The 26,016-nt window shown below is 35.0% G+C and overlaps 1 protein-coding gene across 1 annotated transcript in view; it reads right to left on the bottom strand.

The window, feature by feature from the left end:
- The window catches only part of LOC147069434 (uncharacterized protein CG3556), a 144,212-nt gene that overhangs the window by 10,259 nt on the left and 107,937 nt on the right, over nucleotides 1–26,016 (bottom strand). Inside the window, exon 3 of the mRNA XM_085950127.1 lies at nucleotides 7,598–7,719. Within this exon, the coding sequence (XP_085806253.1) occupies nucleotides 7,598–7,719 (122 nt within the window). The remainder of the gene's footprint in view (nucleotides 1–7,597; nucleotides 7,720–26,016) is intronic.

A 26,016-nucleotide genomic window follows, 5' to 3' on the forward strand; every position in this document is an offset into this window, starting at 1 on the left:
CTGGGAGAAGATGCCCAAGACTTAGGTTGCTACGCTTAAAGTGAGCTCTGACTGAGTTTACTGAGTTTACTCTAATGCAAAGTGCCAGGGAGAGAAAAAGCACATGGAATTTACTTTAAAGAAAAAGAAGCTACTATTTTAATATAACAAAGAACGAAGCTAATCATACAGGCAGCAAAATATATGTGAAGAGATCTTCACGCCCGTAGTAAGACGCCGCAAATTTTTTGAATGCAAGATAGTTGGCCTTAGTAGCAACTTTCATACTTATTACAGTCATACTTATTTATTTTCATTCAACTAATAAGAGGTACAATTTGGTACCGGTTAGTTTTTAAAATTCCATTAAACCCTGTCTTAGCCAGACCATAATAGTTTAGGTATGCTATGAGCGATGCTACAAAAATAGTGCACACTTTTTCAGTCATACTTATTTGTTTTCGTTGATTTAAGAATACATTATTACAATAAGCCCTATACCAATCCATAATCGATAAAAAATATTCTTCTATCTATAAAATAATAATATAAAACTATGTATGGTTCAATGGCATAATTTTGAATATTGTATAGAAAAACGAATATTTTTTTACTATTACATGCTATGGCTTGGATTAGGCAGGGTTTAATACACTTTTTAAAAATATCTACACACTAGCCTTAGTTCAACGAAAAAAAACGTTTGGCGATAAAATTTAGTTTGCACTATTTATGTCGGATCTTAACTACCGTCTAGTTCAGTGTTTCCCAACGTGGGCGTACGCTCCACCGGGGGGAAATTTGAATGTTTTGGGGGGGCAATGTGCAAATCATTAATATTTAGTATTTACATTTTTTTTGTTAAAAAACGCATTTTATAAAATATTTTTTTGATATTACTCGTACCAACACCATGCAACCACGACTTTCCGAGAAAATCACTGTCGCCCTTCCCATCATAACATTTAGTTGAATGCGACGCTTTAGCGCTGTAAATGATCTATTACTGAATATCACAAACTGTGGAGATTTAAGATTAAAATTGACCAAATTAGTATCTCAAATAAAAACACTTTGCAGCTCACATGAATCGCACGAATTTTCTTCCTATTAGACCTTAGTCTACCTCCACCCTTCGCCATTGATATTTTTATACGACGGTAGCTCCACTGAACTATTCCGGGTAGCAGATGGTGGTGGCTGACCTCCGCTAGGGGATGGCACGATAAGAAGAAGGTAATGTATTAAAACAATAGTTTATTAAAAAATGTTTCCTATCCGATGTGACAGTTCCTTATTTATGGAAACTTTTATCCCGTATGGCGGGGAATTCAGACAGTTTATAATAATTAATTATTTAACTAGGTAGTTAATAATTCCAGAGTTTCAACATTATATAACGCGGGATAAAAAGTTAGAATTTATGAAAAACTTTGACAGAACTAACTAAAAGCACTTTGTACTCAGCGCTGTGCGGTGAATTATTAAAGAATAAAAATATATAAAACAAGTATAAAACATATTTTCTCGCTCGAGGGTTTATTATACTTCGATCAGTGGCGCCCCCATACAAGCATACTTCAAAACAAGAGCCAATAATTACAAGATAAAAAGAATCTTTTATATACCACGTTTTTAAATTTTCTGTTGAATCATATAAACATGTATTAATAATTTAGGACAAATAAGGCAATTGTCAACAAATCATTTTTTTTGCTATTTTTCAAACAAACAAAATATAGAATACTGAAATGTCATTTTGATTTCCAACGTACGTATATATTAATAATTTAGTTGCTAAGACTACGGATTACGGATTTCTTCCGAAATAACTTTTCATACAAAACAGAATTAACTGAAAATGAATTCAATTCTACTTAAAGATGGCTGAAAGTATTAAAAGAATGCATTGGCATCGTGTTCAAATATATTCTAAAAGTTTCAAATGTCTAGCTAGTCGGGAAGTAAGTTAAAAATCGATTGCAAGATTTGTACTGGATAAACAACCACCGGACAAACAAGAATACGAGCTAAGAAAAACGTGGTAATAAAAATGCTTTTGTTAAGAACGAAATCAATATTGATAATAATAGTTTCATAATACAGAGGAGTATGTCAGTATTTTAGATACTCGTAACTTACAATAATTCGTCGATTGCGTTCATCAATTATTATTATGAAATGAAATCAGTCATTATAATTCTTTACCCGAAATCCAGTATCCAAATCTTAAAAAACCCAATTTAATATAATTTAACCCTTAATCTACTTACAGTTTTATTGCTTTATGAAGTTCGTATTTTTGTTATGAATAAACGAGTTGCCTAGAGTCATAACTCACATATTAAAAAAATCGAGTTTTGAGATAATCGCAAAAAACGACCTGAGCACTATTTTTTATTTTTCTATGAGTGAGTGAGTCGATTTACATTTTTTTTTAATAATTTATATAAAACTCCTAAGGTTTCAGATTTCACATAGCACACTATGAGAAATGGTTACATGTAAGTTGTACGTATGCAGTTCATCGTGGGACACTTATTCGTGCACCGCAGTACGTGAAACATGAGTTCGTGTAACATTTTATCAAATGACTAACCTAACCTAGTAAAGACATCTCCACATGTTGTAGCATACGTACAAATATATTCCACGGTGAAATGTTCAATGAAGAACTCGTCATTTGAATAAATGTTACACGAACTCATGTTTCACGTACTGCGGCGCACGAATAAGTGTCCTGCGGTGAACTGTTTACGTACAAATTTCCGGATACGAAGAGAAATAGAGCTCTCTGTTTGATTAGGTTAGGTTATTATTCATTGAAAAATGTGATTCATGACACCAAATGTCAACTTTGTCAACGATTTTCAGATGCCTTAAAAGTTTAAAGCGACTTTTGATAGCCAACCATTTTTCTTTATAATAGTTTAATGCCTTTAGAATCACTTGGTATATTGAGGATGAGAGAGGACATTGAATGCAACTCCAATGGGATCCTACAAGATGAGAAAAAATGAGTTGTATTTGCCAACTTCTGTAGCCAACGAAGGACCCGAAACGTAAAAGAAGCAGAAAAAAACAGCTGACAATATACAGTAGGTAGCAGTGGCAAAGGGTGGATGTAGGCTGTGAAGATCCACGATAAATAGTACACACTAAAATTTGTCAGTCATACATCTCGTATTTGTTTTCATTGAAATAAGACTGTAATTTACAGAATATGGTGTTTGTTTTTAAAATTCAATTAACCCTGCGAAAACCATGCCATAATAGAGAATAGTAAAAAAAATACTCGGCGATTTGCGCCTCCCTGGGCCTCTCAGATGATGGTTACTTAAACCCTGACGGCTAAAATTATTAAACATGGAATGCTGGTTGTCCAAATTCGAAAGAAAATTTATTTGTCAAAGTAGCCGAATCCAAAGGATTCAAATAATTTTACTTTTCTGAAAATTATGTAATTACGAAAATAAAACTAAAGAAGTAATAATAACAGACGCACAAAATGTAGGCTACTGTACGTAAAATAAAAATAATCGGCGCGCGTAGGTAATCAGGGCAGGGCGCGGGCCGCGGGCGGGCTGCGCGTCTATAGTTATTCTACGTCTATTTTTCGTAACGTTTTTGCGTCGGAGATCATGAGTAAAATCGTCTATCTAAAAAATATCTGAAATTATGCAATTAAATCAAACATAACTTTGGATATTTTATAGATAGAATAATATTTTTATCCATTATAGTTTGGTTTAGGCCGGGTTTAATGGATTAAAATATGAACCAACAATATGTGTAATATGTATTCTTAATCCAACGAAAACAAATAAGTATGAATATGTAAGTGTGCACAATTTTGTCGTATCGCCCAAAGTACACTAAAACTATTATGGTTTGGTTTAGGCAGGGTTTATTTATTGATTTTTAAAAACTAACCAACACCATCTCTAAAAATTGTAGTCTTAGTTCAATAAAAACAAATACTTATAGCTAACAAAGTTTAATGTTCACTATTTATAGCGGATCTTAACATCCCACCTCCACCCTTCGCTAATGGTAGGTAGGTATATCGAACTTTCAGTAACGAAAGAAGTTTGAAAGCGTCAAAATTATGAAAAAAAATCTATGTAGGTAGTTATCGAAAAGTTCTCAAACAATAAAAAAACGGTACGAGAATTTACCCCGTTCTGTGAATTTACCGTCCAATTTGCGCACGCCACTGGTTGTTCAGTTTTTTAGTTTTGACACGGCTAAGTGACTCGCCGGAACGCTTAAAAATAAATTCCGTTCAACTTTAATAAAAAGTTTAGGAGACTTTAAGTTTAACAAAACTAATGAGCTCACTCTCGCAGTGGGGGACCCGAGTTTCCAGCGCCGAAAAGTTTAAAAGCACTGGATATCCAGCACCGTAGTACAACATAATAGGTATTATAACACTGAGATCACGTTGACGCAGTTGTTTTAAGCCGAGGGTCGCGATAAGCCCAACGGAGAATCAAGAAAGGGTTATTCAGGTATTTGAAAACAAAAGAGAGAATAAAAAGAGTACTTGTAAGTTCTTTGAGCAATTTAAGTCTATTTTATTTTAATATCTAGAAAGCGCGAAGACTAAGATGGGCATTGGAGTAAATGGCCTCACCAAACCACACCCGCCCCACACCACATCCTGTATTAATATGACGTATCACGGGACCCTACGTTGCGTTGAAGGGTTGAAGCATCATTTTTAAAGTTACACTTTTTTTGGCGCGTTTGGGAAATCAGATCAAAGTGTATTTTTGGCGTGTGACATGTAAACACATAATTTATTTTTTCACACGAAAAAAACGCACTCGATTGAATTCGAACCACCGATTGTTCGATTATCAGCCGAACGCACTACCTTTACACCACAGTATGATACTGCAATCGTGACGATTATAATATTACAGCTTAGAATTGTTCCGTTGCCTAGGCAGCGAATTTATTATTGTCGGCCATTTGCAATTCCTTACGTAAACAAACGATTAAATGTCAAAGTGGCAGTTGGCACTTTAAAAATAACAACAACGAGAAACCATTATATAATTTAGTAATATAAGTTAAAGTGTATAGAAATAAACCAACGGGGTTCCAATAAGCGGTCCTTTTTCTTGAGTGTGTAATTTAACAAGATAATTAAGAACTAGTCAAAGAATTTAGTTTATCGCAAGTATTGTTTTTATTTCGTTACGCCAAGTATGACTTCTAACGAGTGTATGTAAGTACACACATCGATTTTTTTTATGACTGGGAATGTTTCAGGAGTAGTTACCCAAGACTTGGGTCACCATGCACTTAAATGTTCTTTGATTGATGGGCAGATGGGCAGGTCACATTACATTGTTGAATGTGATAGATCTAGATTCTAGAGCATGGGTAGTGAACCTTTTCCTGTTGGAAGGCCGCATTCATTTATCTTAAATTAAATAAGGCCGCATTTAAGAAACATACATACAAATGCATGTACAGTACGCGGTAGATGGGTTCATAGGGATTTATTTTGTAAAATTTGGATTCAGTCAAAAGGCCGCACTTGAGACCCTAAAAGGCCACATGTGACCTTAAGCCCGCAGGTTCGTGACCCCTGATCTACAGCTTTCCATAAAGTGTATGAAGAAGACCCCGTTAAGCACTCGACATCTGGGAAACTCATGAAGGACGTGGGTGGACAACGTCGAAAACCCTGTCCACAGTCGTGCATTTTTTCGTTCGCTAGATGAACGAATAGCAGTGCATGCGTAGTCTGTGCACTGTCTTCCTGAAATCGGTTTCGAAATGGCCGCTTTGGTGATAAAAGGCTAGCGCACGCAAGTATTTCAGCAGCGATGGATTTCTGTTCAACATCACGTTAGTGTTGCCAAACAGATGATATATAATAAGTAAATAATACTATATTTTTATGTCAAAAGAGTCAAAGATACTATGTTTTTAACATGTTTGTATAATAAAAATACAGCCTTGACCTCCATGCGACTCCAAGTTGGTTGAACGCAGAGCCCGCCATACCCATGCGGATTCCAAGCTCAATAGAAATACCACAATCATCGGCAACCGTGGCACCCAAGTATTTGAACCTGGACACCAGCTCGACGGGCAACTCGGAGTCGCATGGAGGTCAAGGCTGTATTCTGTGAGGACCAAATGTCGTTTGTTTAACGCGTGCATGCTACTTGTGCTCCTGTATAGCTGTGAGACATGGCATCTTACTAAGCTTCAAGAGTCTCGGCTTTTGAGCTTTGAGAATCGATGTCTCCGCCGAATCTTAGGGGTACATTGATACGACCGCGTTACAAACACCCGAGTTCGTGAGCAGATACAACAGCCTTCGTTGATTGAAGTTATCACGAAGAGACGCTTTACGTGGCTGGGACACGTATTCCGGATGCCGCCACCCCTGTGGCACAGCCTCAAGGGTTCCGTCGCCGTGGCCGGCCCTCCCTCACCCTGAAGCGGTGCTACAAGAGCGACCTACTTGGGTAGGTACTACAAGGGTGCTTGCCCTATGCCCCAATGTTGGGACGTGACAGGGTGGAAGAAGAAGATTATAAAAATTTGACAACACTGATTCTCGTGAAAAATTGGAAACTATTTGGCGCACAAGTGTAGACAGTTGACGCAGTTGTTAAAACCATAATTCCAAACTGGAAAATTGGTGAACTGGAAAATGAAGTGATTAATTATTGTAGATATTATAGTAAATGGAAAAGCAGATTGTCTGAGAAAATAAGTAAGTAATGTCAGCATGACGACAATGCATTGATGAGATGTGTAAAGTCGTGCATTATTTATTTAAGACTAAAATAAGATTTATGAAAAAATAATTCTTTATTGACAATATATTTTATTTAATTAAGAGGTTTTTCCAATTGTTATCTGTGTGATTATTCTTGGATAGATGATAGAGATTATTATATGGAATCGACCGCCACCGACGACGGCCGCGCGGCTTAAGCGTCGTGCGTCCAATGATGTCCAACACCATTGCGTGGGTCTCAGGTTCGACTCCTGGGTCTGGCGAATACACATATTGTTTTTCAATTTGTGTTTGAGTGAGAGTATGGATCTAATTGGTTGAGCAACTGGCTGACATCCATTTCTCGTAAAACCAAAATCTGTTAATACAAACCTCTACCCTGTGGAGGCCCATATGATCTTATTAGGATAGGACATGGCATTATTATGGTCGGGATAATTAATATTTGACATACACATTTTATAATTATTTTTAACGTTTTATAAATTTAAATAATGTCTCACGATATGTTACGATTTGTCTACACTATAGATGGGAGCTTCTGATCGGTAAAAGCGACCGCTCGTGGGCTTTTGGATAGCGAGAGCTAACGTCGTATTTTCATGACATGGCGATTTTCGACGTTTGGGTTAAACGTTGAATCAGAAATCGAAAGAAATGTTTACACGTATCAATTTAAGTTAAATTTAAGATGGCGTCAAGCAAAATAGATAACATAGAAGTTTATGATGTTTATTTACGAACATGGTTGTGGCAGCAACATATATATTCAACTCATTCAATATTCAGGTTGTTGCGATTCTGACGATGCAATAAATTGACGTTTGGCAAACGTGGCCCCCTTACCTGCAGCGCGATGAGGGCGCGGTGCGTGTCATTGCCCCATCCCCAGTCCGGCCGCCGTTGGTGCTCCAACCAGAGCAGCGCCCGCGACGCGGCCCCCGCTCGTCCGCCATCTTCTATATTATCTGAAACAAACAGTGACACAAAATATAATGTCATATACTTAAATCACATTATTGGTTTTATTTATCGTTTGCTGTAGTCAGTGACGTCCCTAGACAAAATGCAGCCCCATTTTTTTTTATTTTTTATCATCCATTCATGGCTCCAATATCTAAGAAATGTGTTGTATGGATACATTACTAACAAAATCTAATTTAAATGCCATCTCTGCTTCAATAGACAATATTGCGAGTCCACGGTTTCAGATACATTTAAAAATACACCTGACAACTTCCAAAACTCGCAAATGACTGGCAAAAATAATTACAGTCCTGTTAAAGCTTTTATGTTAATTAATAGGTACATTTTGTTTCCAACCAGTGAGCTGATTTTTTTAATGGAAAGATATTTCCGATACTACTAAGTTTAGGTACCTATTTCTATATTATATACTTAATGATTCTCCTCGATTTGCCGCCCTTCGAGTAACTGCCGGCCCCAAACAACGCTCAATCTGCCTACCCTCACGAGACATCACTGGCTGTAGTTATGATAATAATAGATGGAAAGCCCATCCAAGGATGTACGAGATCTAAATTCTTGTTAATTGTTTGAAAACTTATGGTGGTATAATTTAGGAAGATGCCTCATGTAAAATAGGGGTTTAGGTCGAAATCCCGAATGGCCAAAACCCCGAATGGCTGAAATCCCGAAAGCCTAAATCCCGAAAGCCGAAATCCCAAAAAAATAAAAAAAATACAAACATCAATACTTGCGCAATCTTGAATTGCGCAATTTTTACAAGACAGACAAAACCCCATTTTTTGTAGAAATGGGTTTTTGTCTCTTGTAAAATTTGCGCAATTCAAGATAGGTGTTAAGATGGCGCAATTTTTTGCGGGAGAGACAAAAACCCATTTGTTCTGCAAAAAAATGGTTTTTTGTCTCTCTTGTAAAAATTGCGCAATCTTAAATTACGCAATTATTGGTGTTTGTATTTTTCGGGATATCGGCCATTCGGGATTTCGGCCATTCAGGATTTCAGCGTTCGGGATTTCGGCATTCGGGATTTTGGCCTTCGGGATTTCGGCTTTCGGGATTTAGGCTTTCGGGATTTCGGCCATTCGGGATTTCAGCATTCGGGATTTCGGCCTTCGGGATTTCGTCCGGCACCCGTAAAATAGCACAAGATTTCCTAAAATCCCCTTATGAAATTGGTACCCAATCCCAACACATTTTTTACCATTGCCAAGGAAATGTATTGCATAATATTATGTAAAAGTATTATTTCCTCAATTATTAATTAATGAAGTCACCCAAATGATCAGAATAGGTGTCTTCTATATTCTTTCAATAAATCTTTTTCATACTTTGCAAAATGTTCCTTAGTATTTTTAGGAACCACCACAATATTATAATTAAAATTAGAATTTTAACAGTTCGTAATACGAGTGACAGTAACGCTATTTTCATTTGATTTGTTCATCTGTCATCTGTCATCGACATTCAACCTGATTGATGATTTTCAAATTGGAACTAGTGTTCAAAATGGACCGAAACGGATCGGAGCGAAGCTCCTGTTCATGAAATCTCAAAAATTATTGCTCCGTCTCGTGGAAATAGGTATCTATTAAAAAGTCATAAAATAAATTTACTTCAGATGTTTTTTAAAAGTTTAAACCAAACTTGTTGGATTGATTCCCGAACATCTCCGATCCTAATAGAATGATATGGCCCTCCACAGAGTGGAGGTTTTTATTAACAGATTTTGTTTTTACGAGAAATGGATGTCAGCCATTTGCTCAACCTATTATTAGGTCCATACTCTGACTCGTACACAAATTGACAAACAATACGTGTACTTGCGAGAGCCAGGATTCGAACTTGGGACCCACGACGCTATATGCTGACGCTTAAGCCGCGCGGCCATCGTGGACAAACAAGTAGACAGTCATTTCATTTGACAGGCTGAGCTTGGCTGGTATATGTATATACCTATCACGATTCATACAATTATTACATTAATATGTCAATATGTTTGGAAAATTATCGTGGGCACGAGAGTTCGCAAAATCTTCCATTTCGAGCGCTGGGAGCTGTGTAAAAGACCCCTGCGGATTTCAGTCTTCATTTTTTGGAATAAGTATAAGATATTCCCAGTGTTTAATTGTTTTTATTATTGATGTATTCTTGTGTTTCCCCATTGTCACACTACCCTCAGACATTTCCAGTTCACCCGTTAATGCCGAAGATTGCCGAAGATTGCCGAACATAATCGACACTTCATGACTATTCTTACGAACTCTACCTATGGCTGCCGTATGTTTGGGTAGTTTGGATAAAGAGTTATTGAATGATGCTAGGACCTATCGCGGGTAAAATTGTTTGGTGTAAAACGATTTTGCGACACCGACTGGGTGCCGGGACAACCGGAAGCCGCACGGATGAATGAAACGAGAAATCTAGCATAGAAACCACGTAAGTTTACAACATTTTGAAACCAAGCCTAGAATTTAATACACCTGCGGGTCTATTCTATACACAAGGCGACTATCGATCGCTAAAGTGATAAAGTGATAGTATTTATTACATATTTGTATTGAGGTATTATAATTGTTACAATAAGTTTGCCGTCTAAACAGTCAAAACTGTCTATCTCGCTCTAAATTTTATTTCAGTCAAGAGAGGTGCTGTTAAAATATAGCACTTATTGCAACAATTACAACCAACTTATTGTAATTGTTACAATAAGTTCTAATGGTTTGATACAAACCTACCCTAGTTAACCGTCTAACCAGCCAGCAGAAAGCAGCCTTGTGTATAGAATAGAGACTCTCGAACCTTGATACTTGACTGATTGGAGTCTACTTGGCGGCGTTGAATCGTTTTTCCCAATATATTTGCTATAGAAAGTGGCAAAAAAGTCACTTTTACCCGAAGCTTATTAAAAAAAAAACACTATTTACCACACCGCCGGCAATCGCTGTGTTGCCATTTAAAGTTTGCACCTATTATTATTTTATTCCATCTGATAAACAATCGGCCACAAACGAAACCCTAGACCCGCGCGGCTTTTAATTTAATTAAATAAAAAGGAAACGCGAGGCCGCTTGCTTTATGTTTGTTTTCTCATTCCCCGAGAGGGTTTTGTTTATTTAATTATTTCCGACTTTATGATTATTATTATTATTTAATGAATAAAGTGAAGTGCAAACTGAAGCCGCAGAAAGTCACGCGGCGCTGCGGTCGCTTTTAAACGTCAAACTAATTTCAATCGTCAAACAAACAATCTAATTTTTAATTGTCAAATTCGAAATACGAACGTTATTTTTTTGTCAATTCATTATTTATTTTGTATATTTGGTTAGGTTTACGGTTTTCTGGGAAAATTTTAAATTACTAATTTGATTTGAAGAAGACATACTTAGATGAATGAAGTTAAACAAGGTTTACCAATCTTCTGAAAATTGTTTTTTGTGTGTACCTATATTAATTAACCACTGTGCTATTATGTCTTAACCAGTGTTGCCAACCGTACTATAATTATAGTGTATGTACTATAATTTTGGTCCGCGTACTATGTACGATATAAAATAGGTATAGTACGCCGAAAATACTATAATTTTGAATATCGTACTATAATTTAATATAAAAGTACTATAATTTCGCATTTGCCATTTCGGCGAAATATTTTTTCTAAAAAAAACGAGCCGACCATGAAAAATAGGGAACCTGCGGCCCGCGGCGAAATATATCTCCTAAAAAAAACAAGCCGACTATGAAAAATTGGGAAAATTTTCATTTTCAACAGATGACAACGCGTACTATATTTTATCCCCAAATACTATAATTTTGGAGGCTCTGTACTATAATTCCACTTTCAAAATATGGCAACACTGGTCTTAACCACTGTGATAATATTATTATGTCCTCAAACAAACGTTGACGTTTACAATCTAATGGGAAAGTACTGAGAAGTTATTTTTTGTAGTATTAAAACCAAAAAACTACAATACCTCAGCCACACTATGAGAGGACAAAGGTACCTACAGCATTCCTCAACTTGTCATTCAAGGAAAAATCAATGGTAAACGAAGCAGAAGACGACGCAGCATTTTGGTTTAATAAACTTTGTCAGAAGATAAGTATTCTAAGATCAGTGTGTAAGGTACTGGGTTCCCATCCGGGGTCTTCGAGTTTGATTCCTGGTAAGGTCACAGTATATTTATGCGATTTTCTCAAAGCCTGGGTATTTATCTGATCGTCTTATTTCTGCGACTATATTACAGTTTCACTAAACTACTGTCATTGGGTCTCATTGTCCTGTTATTGTGTTAAAAAGAATAAGAAATAATATATATGTCCGATCCTAACAAGATCAAAGGGGCCTTCACAGAGTGGAGGTTTTGTATTAACAGATTTTTTTTACGAGAAATGGATGTCAGCCATTTGTAAAACCTATTAGGTCCATATTTTGACTCATACACAAATTGAAAAACAATATGTGTACTTGTCAGACTCACGAGTCGAACTTGGGACCCACGACGTTATAGCCTGACGCTTAAGCCGCGCGGCCATCGTGGGTAATATAATATGATAACATGTATTATTATTATATTGTACTAGGTAAGTACTTACCTACTATTCTAGACATTCTAAAATTGATGGCAGTTTCAGAACGTTGTTAATGTTAATAACCAAAATAATGGCCTTTGACGTTTCGGTATGGTTACTTACGTACGTTTTTTTATTTGCGATGTTTGTAATTATTCATCTAAATATTTAACACAATGATGATTCATTGTATAAATACTACGCTTTATAATACTGCAGTCGTGGACAAAATTCCATGACCAGAAAAGTGCGAATTTGCTAAAATTAACCTATAATTCAAAATAACTCGCAAACAATTTAATAATTAGCTGTAGTAACATTTTTTCAGTCTCACGAATGTTTTTTTTTCAAATATTTAGGTAGCGGTCGTGTTGCTGATTTTATGATGTTGTCAACTCCAGTCTGTCGAAGGCACTTTGAACAAAGTCCTTGTGGGACTGTACACTCTGATGAATGGTCAAAAGTGGAACTACATACTATGAAGCCATATGGGCGCCATATTGAATACGTCATTCCAATGCCAGATTCTGTCCAGTTGCGAGTCTTGATTGGGTAATTTTCGACTGTGGCTCCCCCATCAATTCTTCAGATAAGTGCCACTGTAATATGTCTGAATATTAAAGGTATTTGGCGTCAGAAAGTGCAGGAAGGAGAAACCTGCGACTTAAAAATGCATGTATATGTATAGTACAAAACGTAGACCCTCGTATACATTTTTTTAAATAACAACATTGTTGAAAAAACATTGAATTAGACTAAGACCGCTTTTGTAAGAAACAAGTAATGCTCTATTTTAAAAATGCTGTACAAATACTTTTGTTGAAACACAACCAACATAATAAATTATGCAAGTCACACAAGATTGTTGAAGAAAATATTGACACAATACAAAGTGAAGAAACGTCTTTATTTCGTAAATCGATTTCGTTAAAATATAAAATACCTTCTTAATAAAGAGGTAGATTCAATAAACAAACAAGAAGAAGAGGCGAAACAAAAAAGCGCACAGCGCCGCGCCGTGGCCATAAATAACGAAATGTGTCCATAGATAAGAGGCGAGAGTTTTCCGTCTATAAATAATATCTCCTGTCACTTGCCCAACAATAAAGCCAGAGACAATAACGGAGATAAGGATAATTGCAGCGCTCGTTAGGACGGAGTCGCGACGAAAATTCCACGAACACGAAACAAGAACTGCGGCGGAGGAAAATAATACCATATCGATGGCGGGAAATTCAATTCAATTGCGGCAACGGATACGACCGGCCGGGTACACAAGGTGGAAAACAAGAAACGGACAAAATATTAATTATTTAAATAAATTTAATGGAATATTACTTCTTATTAACCTTCGTTAGGATGTCATGACTGAGGATCGTGACCATGCTGTCGAACAGCCTGTGAAACGGTTGGCCTTACTCCCATTGTCCCATTGGAATTCTACGATAATATGACCACTGGAAACCTCGTGGCACTCATAGATTAGTGCAAGCATCTGAGGCATCCAATGTTTACTTTAATATTCTGATGCGGCATGCGTAAAAGACAAGATAGCGCTGACGACATAAATGGACATTAACGATCCTAATAATAATTATAACGACCGTAAGGCTACGCGTATTTGATAACCACTTGTGGATGCGACGGCTCGAAATAACTTGTATCTAAGTGAACACCCGTATTTATACCTGCAGGGCAAATGTTTGTCGCTAGACTCAAATTTCAGAGTGTCTGGGTATGGGGTTGTCCACAGTTGAAGCGACGAGATGCTATAAGTAGTATGTGGGGTAAAGGCGGAAGCCCTCCCGCCGTCTAAAAATCAATAATAAATAAAATTATTATGGATATTATTAATTGTTTTCGAAAACAACGTTACTGATGGTACAATTTTATGTAAAATTAGGTTATAACCAAAACAGTGATTTGGATCTGTAATAATGGTTCTAGGACGATTCGGCGCCGGGACAACTGGGCGCTGCGCAATCAAATGAAGCTCGAAAATAAGTAGACGAGATCCCCTAGATCCCTGTTGATACTGAGAAGGAAAAAAATGCATTTAACATACCAACCATAAAAGATATGGCAGATTATTGTTATTTGACTACATAAGCAGCGGGGTCCTGGGGTAGGATTTTGGCGCCCCCTTATCTATCGCTGAGGTGGGTAGTGTAATTCTCTAGCGTTTCCCAATTGGTATTCCGCGGAACCACAGGGATCGCGATAGGTAATATTTAGGCCATTCCGTCTATTTTTAGAGATTTTTTTTTGTGTGTTTTAAATAAATCCACTCGAATTATTTTATTGAGTTGTCAGCAGTCGGTATTACATGAAGCACTGGTCGTGAGTCGTTAACCCCTGTTATAATACCCAAGTTACTTGCCTCATATTTTCATTGTACACAATCAGTTTGATGATCTAGCAGGCTTAAAAGAAATCAATGAACAAGGGAGTATATAGGAATGATTTCACGATATAATTGATGTCGCCAAACCAGTTTTCTTAAAAAAGATTTAAATAATTTGTCACACAGAGACCTAATTTTTTCAAATTAAAAATAACAGAGGCTCACAAATACCTTGTTTTTCAGTATCAGAGATTAATCAAATCATAAGTGGTTAACTACTGACACACAATGTATATATATACGAGTTGTACAAACACATAATCTTAAATGAAATAGCGCCGCATGCGACTTTTTTACTATTCATTAATAATTGTGAATGTTCAAAAGCAAATATGTAAAATACGTTCAAAAGCAATATTTATTAATTTTTTTAAAACCATGTTCGATCCTAAGAAGATCAAAATATGGGCCTCCATAGTGGAAGTTGTTTTTACAGATTTTTTGTTTAACGAGAAATTTATGTTAGCCAATTACTTAACTTTCTTAGGTCGGAACACGTTGAAAAACAACATGTGAATTTTTGCCAGACCCGGGATTCAAATCCACGACATTATAGGCCGATACGCTATCCGCTCGGCCATCGTGGGGGTGTAAATGAACTTACACAATAAAAAATATTTAAGAAATGTGGGTATCGAGTGTTTACTTGTGTGCTTCTTATGTACGAGTATAGTGCTCTTATATATATTGCAGGTCATGGCCCCCACATCCTGAGCCGGCCCCCCTACCTATCGCTAAGGATAAAGGCGGTGTGACGCGCTACAGTAGCGTTTTCCAAATGGTGTACGCGGTAAAATTAATGTATATATTTAGTGTTTTTTTTAGCATATTTTAATACATACATTCGTCGGTGTTTTGTAAAAAGGGCGAATTAACCAAAATGCTATTTTACAGGAGGAGGATTTTTAACTATTGCCATTTATTTTTTTATGACCTGTGGATGATTATAAATATCTAACAAGTTTATAATAAAGCTTAGAAAGAATACTGACATTACAATAGGCATTATTATATAATATTTAAAAAAGGCCTAATATGTCACATTCGCTTTTTATTTGTAATTTTAATTAATTTAATTTTAGTCGATTATCGTTTTTAAGTACCTACTTTCGTGTGGAGATACAAACTCGCCATTATTACACAACAAAGCTAGTGGGGTATATATTGTATTTTATTTTCATTAAAATCTCGATTTCGCCAAAATGGTTGATTCGCCCTTTTTACAAAACACCGACGAATTATGAATCATGGAGTTGTGGAGTATCGACACACAATTAAAATTTTTATCGTACAACCACATAATTTTAAATAACATTATTGAAGAAAGCAGGCGATTTTTGTACTATTAAAGCTAATTTGTGATGTGAGTTTATCTCACTTATCTGGTGGACTCGCTTCGCCGGGCCTCTCCTGTCAGTCCCCTTGTGGGGGCCATGTTGGAGGTATTACAATCTAAAATGAGGTTTTGTCATATTGGAAATTTATAATGTAATTAAATATATTTTAATTTTGGTAGTGTATAAAATACTGAGTGTTTTGCAAAACCACGTGGTCTACTATAAACGAACAGAATATATAAAAAAAATGACAAAATTATTACATCACTGAGGTATTAACATCACGACGATAGAAATGTTTTCTATACACAATAATTATCTGATGACAACCTTATCAATAGGTACAAATTAAAAAAGGTTTGACGATAAATTCAATGGGCCGAAATCTAATCCAACCAGTTGTAGTTCCGGCTTGGGGGCGGACAGACACAATAAACATCCGGAAGGGAAAACCCCGGGTCAAGATTAATTCGCAAATTATAGCCAAAACAGGGTCGCCCTTAATATTCCAATGGGGCGGGGAATACCGGTCGAGTGTGCGGCCGCAGTAAAGCGGCGCGGCGAATGAAAGCGATACGTGAGCGTCGAGAATGAAATTAATACATTTATATTTGCATTCAATAATTAATTAAACCATTATTTTGATTCATGCATTTGAATAAGTAAGATTGTTGGACAAATACTAATTAAGAACTAACAAATTACGATAAACAGGAGGAGCTGCTTTTGGCAAAACATTGAAAGAAGAGTGATAGCTGTCATACAGTTAGGTACGTATTCAAATATATATAGTTATCTGAAAACACTTCTGAGAAACATATAACCACTAGAAAAAAATCTTTTTGAAAAAAGATGTGTTTTCAAATAATGTCAATAAAAGAATGTTACATTCTCAAATCTTGTGAATAACGAAAAAAGAGTAATCCTGACACCGGTTAGTAATAATTATTGAGGTCATTTAATACTTTAAATTAAAATAGAAAATCTAATTGCCAATTAGTAACGCAATTTAGAAAGCGCTTCAGAGAGCATTAAAAAACATTAGTTGATTATTAATTTTGTCGCAATTAGATAAGATGCCTATGGCATAGTGGTTAGTGCAGTTGAGCGCGATTCCCTAAGGGCGCAGGTTAGAACCTGGGATTTTTTTTTCAAAAAGATTATTTCTAGTAGTTGTCTTATATTTCTGAGAAATGTTTTCAAATTATGTATGTTCAATTAAAGAATGTTACATTCTCAAATCTTGTAAATTATTTGCTGTTCATAGTTTATCATATCAATAATTATAGTTTTGATTGTTGTTTAATTGTTTTCGACAAAGAAAAAATAATTAATAATTACTAATAATTATTCATATTATCAAATATATTATAGGTATTGTGTATTTTTCATACTTTCACCATTGTATGTCGTAACTTCAAAATGGCACTAATTTTGATTACGGAAAGCGGTATTGCCATGTTACTATAAAATTTTAATGTTATCATTATTACAATAGTTAAGATTGGTCAAATGGAAGACATCGCAACACCAAGAAAAACTGTATACCTAACATTACAGTTGTATCACTATCGTCCGCCGCTTCACTCTGTACGTGCCCTGGGCGACGACAGGGCCGGAAATCAAACCAAAAACCCTTGCCTCGAGCGGTTACTTGGTTAACTATTTATGGTGAAACAAGAAAATTGAGTAAGATGGGAAAACTGGGAACTGGGATTGCGTAAGACAGGACAGGGATGAAAATTTACTAAGCACTAAAACGCCTCTCATAAAGCATTAAACTATGGTCGGGCTGTAATAACATTTAAGTTATGCAGTGATGGGATTTTTTGGATTTTTTTATTTAATTTACCTAATATCAAACGGAGAACATCTAAAAATAACTTAGTATATTACCAGAGTAACATAAGGGTAACTATTTCATTTGATATTCATTGGATCGATCAGCATTTTGAGTGTGAAAGAATATGGGTTTAGAGTCTTGCCCGTACATACACGTTATAGTGAATATGTTTCCTAATTATGTATCTATGTTCAATTTGATTTTACCACGTTTTTCTTAGCTCGTATTCTTGTTTGTCCGGTGGTTGTTTATCCAGTACAAATATTGCAATCGATTTTTAACTCGACCAGCTAGACATTTGAAACTTTTAGAATATACCAGAACACGATGCCAATGCATTGTTTTAATACTTTTAGTCATCTTTAAGTAGAATTGAATTTATTTTCAGTTAATTCTGTTTTGTATGAAAAGTTATTTCGGAAGAAATCCGTAATCCAATCCACTATTATTGGTTGCTAAGGGAGTGGTCTTAGCAACTAAATTATTAATATATACGTGCGTTACTATGGAAATCAAAATGCAATTCAGTATTCTATATTAATTGTTTGTTTGTTGCAAAATAGCAAAAAAATGATTTGTTGACAATTGCCTTATTTGTCCTATATTATTAATCCATATAATTGTCTAGTTTATATTATGATTCAACAGAAAATTTAAAAAATGTGGTAAGTATATAAAAAGTTCTTTTTATCTTGTAATTATTTTATAGCCAACTTCTCTGTTTTTTCTTGAATACCAGGGATTTATTCTCTTTATAATAGTTCTTATATTGACATGTTCAATACTTCCATCCAGGGAGTCAAGCACTGCAATAAATGATTTTCTGGCTGATTTTATATTTGAAATTTCATGGAAAATTGCATTTTGTTGTTGTATAAGGCGGCTCTCGCGGTGTAGTGCGTAAGGCGCTAGCCTTCCATCCGGTAGCTCTGGGTTTGATTACCGGAGAGGACACAATATATTTATGTGATTTTTTCAAAGCCTGGGTATTTGTGATTGTTCAAAATTACTAACAACCACATTGTACGAAAAAGCAATGGCATGGTTATTAATAATTCAAAAAGAAAAATAGGTACATGACTAATATTCATTATTAATATTCTGTGTGCTCTGTATTATTTATGTATTTCATATGTTTTGTTTCATATATGCATGTGCCGTTTATAAATAAATAAACAAATAAATAATTGAAGAATGTTATGTACATTCTTTAATCTTGTGAATTATTCATTGAATAAAAAATAGTTTATTATATCATAATATACTCACGATGATCAAGAGATAACGTGTCGGCCTATAATGTTATGAGTTCTGGGTTTGAATTCCGGATCTGACAAAAAAAGCAATGCGTCTTTGGATGCAGAGTATCATTGACCTAATAGGTTGAGCAAGTGGCTAATATACATTTCTCGTAAAAAGGAAAATATGTTAATACAACCTCCACTATATAGAGACTCATTGCCTCCTGATTAATGAAATTTAATAACATCTCTTAAAACGTTGTTATAAGAAATAATTCGCATGAATTATAGACGGATCAATAGCTTAGAGGTGAGTGTAGTTCTACTATAATCTTCTATATAATAAAAGACGAGAGTTTGAGCCTAATGTGTAATAAGTGTATGTTTATAATAATTGACATAAGTTATAACTAACGAGCTTAGACGATAATTAAGTATTCGTCACTTGAACATCATATTAATCAGTCGATATTAAACCTTTAATTCAAGAAGTTCAAAATTAATATCTAAATTAAATAGTCGTTCCAAGCATATTGTGTTTGTCCTAATATGACATAAAAATATTAATTACTATATTGCATAGATAACTATTTGTTTTCAAAATTATGTTTTTCTATAATGAAAACTTTATAAGTAAATTGTAAAATTATTACTATGATAATTATAAAGTAAAAATAACCTTTTATATACAACGTTTTTAAATTTTCTGTTGAATCATATAAACTTGAATTGACTAGCTTAAATGATCAAAAAAAAATTGTACTTGATAGAAATAATACCGAAATGTCATTTTGACATTCATATTGATTTCCATAGTAACGCACGTATATATTAATAATTTAGTTGCTAGAACCCCAGATCCCTAGCAACCAATAATAGTGGATTAGATTACGGATTTCTTCCGAAATAACTTTTCATGCAAAACAGAATTAACTGAAATTGAATTCAATTCTACTTAAAGATGGCTAAAAGTATTAAAAGAATGCATTGGCATTGTGTTCTCATATATTCTAAAAGTTTCAAATGTCTAGCTAGCTAGCTTAAAAATCGATTGCAAGATTTGTACCGGATAAACAACCTCGGACAAATAAGAATACGATCTAATAAAAACGTTGTAAAAATGAAATCATTACAACCAATTGTGGTCCTAGTATAAAAGTAGCGATAAAAAAGTACGTTTAGCTTAGATTCAGTACACCAATGTGATTATTTCAGATATTATGATTTCTTAATTTTTTATTATGATATTCATGATTTTCTATCGGCCGTGTGTTACAGATCATTTCGCAACTAATTGACAGTCTTAAGTGAATATAAGTACTAATAACTACACTTTCAGAAACACTGAATATTGATAATTTACCCCGATCATTGATTATTTCGTCAGCAGTTCAAATAATTGCGTAAAAAAACATAACCAGTTGAGATTTCCAATACTCGATATCGCCCTCTACGCTGCTACGGAACGTAGGGTCTACGGAACGGCGTAGAGGGAAGTAAAAATACCGTCTCATAAATTTTCCGAGAAAATACCTCGTAGCTTTGATTGATTGGCCATTTTTGAAACATAAATTCTTTCTTTCGCTGAGCTTGAGTAGGCAATAAAATGATATTTATAGCATTAAAATAAGTATAAATGTCGCCCGGGCACTGGTCAAGCCAGATTTATATAAAGTGCTAGCCAAGGACCGAACAATACCGGCATGTGAGTACCTACCACATATAACGTTTTCAGAAACGCTTAGTGACAAAGATGTACCTACCATAGAGTAAGATGGAATAAATTGGAAGCCAAGCGTAGAATTCACTGTTGTGAAGTCATTTTATCTGTGTTTGGCAAATAGTGCAGTGTGTTTTTATTAAGTATTATTTTGTTACCTGAATATAATACAAAAACTGTGAACATACATGATTTTGATTACAAAAAAAGACACCCAGCAGGATTCGAAACTGTGGAAATCGTGCCCGTGTGTACTAGAGATGGGAAAACTGGTCGATTTTGAAGACTAATTATACTTACTACCAGTATAAAAAATACTTAATATAGAAACTTGTTCCAAAATACTTACTCGTATTTGGAATACTATATAGAACGTTTGGCGTGCGTATGCGACAAAAGTTTCATACTCAACTGAAACTAAAACCAACTCCATATTAGTATTTGAAATACGTATCGGCTCAGGGAACTCAGACTGTGTATCGGCTTCAATAATACGCTGAGCTTAGCTCGTCGAAAAGTCCCATTTATTATATAATTTTAAAAACATTTTAAATTTATGAGTTGTTTTTCTGTTAGATTACAATATTCTTGTTAACAAAAATGAATTGAACATGAAAACAGTGATTTTTTTTTAGTTTTGAGTGAGAGTTTTGAGCGGTCATATAACAAGCCTAAGCCTGTGCATCATCTCACCACTGTGTTGCGACACAAAATTTATGACCTATTATTCATACATTCGAACGCAATAGACTAAATAATTAAAATACACCTATATTCACGTGCTATCTCGTTTGCGCGCATTTAATGTCAATAGTATTGGGCCACATATACTGAGTATGGGTAGTTTCATCCGAAACTTGAGTACACAAACTGGTGACAGTATTTCCAACTCACCTCTAATGTGTATTGACCACTATTATGGTGTATGCATTTTATCTAGCGACAAATTTAACTATTGGCTTTTACAATACTCTCTGCGCATCTAATCTATACACAAGGTTGCTATCGGCGGCTGTCGAGGGTAGATTACTATATGTATGTATTGAGGCAGTGACGTCCCTAGACAAAATGCCGCCCCTAGGCAGCGCGACAATGCCGCCCCATTTTTTATGCAGTATTTTTTATAATCCTTTTATGACTTCAATATCTAAGAAATGACGTATTGTATGGATACATTACTAACAAAATATATATCGCTAAAACATACAAATTAAATTTAGATATAAAAAGAGAATAAATATAATATAGGTAATTAATTATGTTAGACACTTCATCCAAATTCTTCACCAAATCATCAGAGTCTGAGGTTTTATTCGGTTGATATTTCTGACACATTTGGTTTGTACCAATCAACAATATACAAATTTATTATTTTCACACTATTTTTGCATATCTGTACACAAAATAAGTTTAGCTATTTATATGTACTTATACCAAATGGTTCTCGATTTGCCGCCCTTCGAGTAACTGCCACCCCCAAGGGACGTCACTGTATTGAGGTATTATTTATTTATTTATTTAAAAAAGACACATTGAGCACATAACAATTTATTAATTCAAGACGTGCATAACCAAATAAGAATAAAAAAAATACAGGTACATCAACTTAGTAAAGAAACAAAAAACAACAATAATTCAAGAAAAATACAATTAATTAAATCATAGAATAGAATTTTAAAAATAAAATACATAATGCATCGCTAAAAATGTCCGACATCTCTAGGGAGTGCATTACCCAGCCGCACAGCCCTCGCTATTGGTGCCTGGCATGGCCCCCACATCATGAAGCGGGCCCCCAGGCTAGGATGTTTGGCGGGCCCCCCTACTCATGGCTAAGGGTAAAGGCAGTGTGATGCGCTACAGTAGTGTTTTCCATGGTGTACGCGGTAAAATTAAGATGTATTTTTAGCGATTTTTTGTATTTTTAATATGTACATCCATTTGAATTATGGATTGGTCAAGTATCGGCACACAGTTAAAAATTGCATTGTACAATCAAATATTATTGAACTAAAATAACTTTTTTACTATTAGAGCAAATTGGTGGTCTGTGTTTATCTCACTTATCGGTCGATTCGTCACGCCGGGCCCTTCCTGAGACCAGGTCCCTAGGCTAGAGCCCTGTCAGCCCCCCCCCCCTGTGGGAGCCATAGTGCCTGGTATGCCTGACATGAGAAAACAGTTGTCACCCAAAATAGGTCATGGCTGCGCTGCGACCACGCATGTAATTGACGGGTGCAGAAAGATTAAAATTATCCAGAAGTTGTATTTCAAAATATTGTGAATTATTCGTTGAATAGAATACGCTTATTATTCTCTCTTTCATCCTAATTAGCCCAGATAATTGAGATTCTACCCAGCGTTCATAGTAATTTGATTGTATCAATACGCAAAGAAAACGGACGCATATTATAGTTGGATTCTCTTTTCAATATCATTCTTGTTCTAAGGCGCTAACCTTATAATTAACTTGACTTTAGATAATATAAATGTGTAGAAAGATATGAGATACAATAGGAATATGAATAAAATATTGAAATGATGAGAGAAAGTTGTAATTTTTTGAAAGGGATAAATTGATTACGTCACCGCATCTATTCTATACACAAGGCGGCTATAGGCGGCAATCGAGGATGTTTATCACATTTATGTATTGAGGAGGTTAATTGTAACAATAAGTTAATCGTCTAGACGGTCTAAGAGTGCTATGTTTTAACAACATCTCTCTTGGCGGTGCTAACTTTTAGAACGAGATACGACAGTTTTGACAGTTTAGGGTGTTTAGACGGCTAACTTATTGTAACAATTATAATACCTCAATACATACCGGTCAAACGCATTTTATAAAGTACATCAAACGTATATCATAATTTGTTTGTTATAATTTTTTTATTGTGATCCTTGACTTAATAGGTATTTAGGTGATAAAATTTTTTACCGACTTTATTGTAGGTATTGATTTGTTATATAAGTTCGAGTCAATTGTAATCGTTGTCAGTAGAGTTGGGTTTCGGGAATTCTCGAGACTTTTTCGAGATTTTCCATCCCGAATCTCGAGAATTGAAATTTTTAACATTTCTTTATTATCAAATATTAATTGAAAGAACGATTTTCTAAATGGAAAAAGTGGACAGAAAACACAAAATTCAAGGACTGATCGGGGCATTTAATACAATTAAGCCAACCTCGACTGAAAATGTGCGCAATTTTTGCAACATCAGGAAATTTTGTGTCTCAAAAGCGTACGCGATTGTCAGATACAGCGATTGACAGTCTGTGTTTTTTGAAATTCTATTTTAATAAGTAATGTTTTGAATTATTCTACTCCTTACGTAAATAAAAAAAACATATTTTTTTGGAATTTGTCTGTTTTTACACTGATTTTAGGATTTTTACTGGTTTTTTTTAAAATATCCCGATTTCTCGAGAATTCTTTTCGGGAAATCCCGAATCTCGAGATTGAGATTTCCTCGGGAAATACCCAACTCTAGTTGTTAGTGTGTATTTACCCTTTGGAGAGTGTACATAGTGCCTGAAGATGCAGAAAGGCGAAACCCAGGTCGCAAATAACGACTCAAATGGAATAGTACTAAACTTAAATCCATTAGAATTCAAATTAAAATTCCATCAAGTACCTTTGGCCGATAGTATTAATAGTAGAAATATTATTTGATAAAATCTGAAATCGTTTTTTAATTGAAGTAGTAAACAGACGACATGTGAAATAAATTGCAATAATAAGTATGAAGGTCTTTCAATAGTAATAAAGCCAGCTGAGCGTCTATCGAGTAATTAACTTTAATGTGGCAGCAATCGAAAGTAATTCCAATGGAAAGCAATAACATACACTTGCTAACACATTTTAATCAACTTTCATTAATTTATTACACGACATTCCATGAAATAATACTTGTAGGTATGTAATATCTACCAACGACAGTTTAGGGGTGAGTCTGACGCGACCGACATTCTAAACAAATAGAGATAGAGAACATTGGTGTTGTTTATTGATTCTCCCAAGTTGCAGAGCCAACCTGCCACTGTTAATGCCAATTGGGAGGGCAATGACTATTTTCAACCAAATTTCTTCGGGTGTTGATATTATATTCCACTTGCGTGAGGAGGGTGAGTTTAGGTGGACACTATTTTATAAATTCAATAGGGTCTCCTAAGAAAACTCGGTGTATTTATTTGAACTTCTATAGCTGATGTATAATTGAGTCGTCTAGAGCATGGTTTCCCAAACTATGGGTCGAGACCCACCAGTGGGTCGCGAACGAATATTGAGTGGGCCCTCGACACTGTATACATGAATTTAAAAAAAATTGATATTTCATTCTGCTATTTATAATTCCTAAAAATTGAAATAAACTTAAGTTACGGAAAATATTGTGATAAAATAATAATATTTTATCACAATATTTATTATTATAAAAATAATAATTTCAAGTCGACTTACCAACTAGTATGTCAACAAAAGCAAGTGAAGAACTCATTGATTTATCAGAAGATACGTCACTGAAAAATAGTTTCAATCGTAAACAGTTAACGAAATTCTGGCTCTCAGTTGCTGATAATTATCCTTGCCTGTTCGATGAAGCTATGAAAATCTTCCTCCTCTTTACTACCTCATATCTATGTGAGGTCGGATTTTCGGCTATGGTTAACATTAAAACTAAATACCGAAATAAATTGGATATATCAAACTCACTGCGATTAAAAGTAACTAAAGTTGAAGTTGATGCTAAAACTGTAATGAAGAAAAATAAGAAACAAATACATCCTTCCCATTGAAATAACTTTGTAAAAAAACCTTGCAGGTGTAGGTATTTAAGTAATATTTTTTTTTATTTAAGTTGTGTTTCTTATTTCAACAGTCTTTCATTCATATTGGTAACACTTATAAAAAATATTGTTTTTATTTCAATTAGAACAAATAAGACAGCATTAAGTAGTTCCACGACTCGCCACTAGAGAATCTGAGCATTACCAATGTGTATGCCCTCTTTTATCTAAGACAGCTAAGAGGTGGGTCCCAAGATTGGAAATTTTTGTTAGATGGTCGGAGCCCATTCAACTTTGGGAACCACTCGTCTAGAGTCATAACTCACATTTTGCAATTTTATCATTTTTGAGTTAAATATACCAATTGATTATAAAG

The sequence above is a fragment of the Rhyacophila brunnea genome, unplaced genomic scaffold, assembly GCF_057557595.1.
Source record: "Rhyacophila brunnea isolate RB1 unplaced genomic scaffold, BYU_Rbru_1.0 scaffold_23, whole genome shotgun sequence".
Taxonomy (NCBI): Eukaryota; Metazoa; Arthropoda; class Insecta; order Trichoptera; family Rhyacophilidae; genus Rhyacophila; species Rhyacophila brunnea.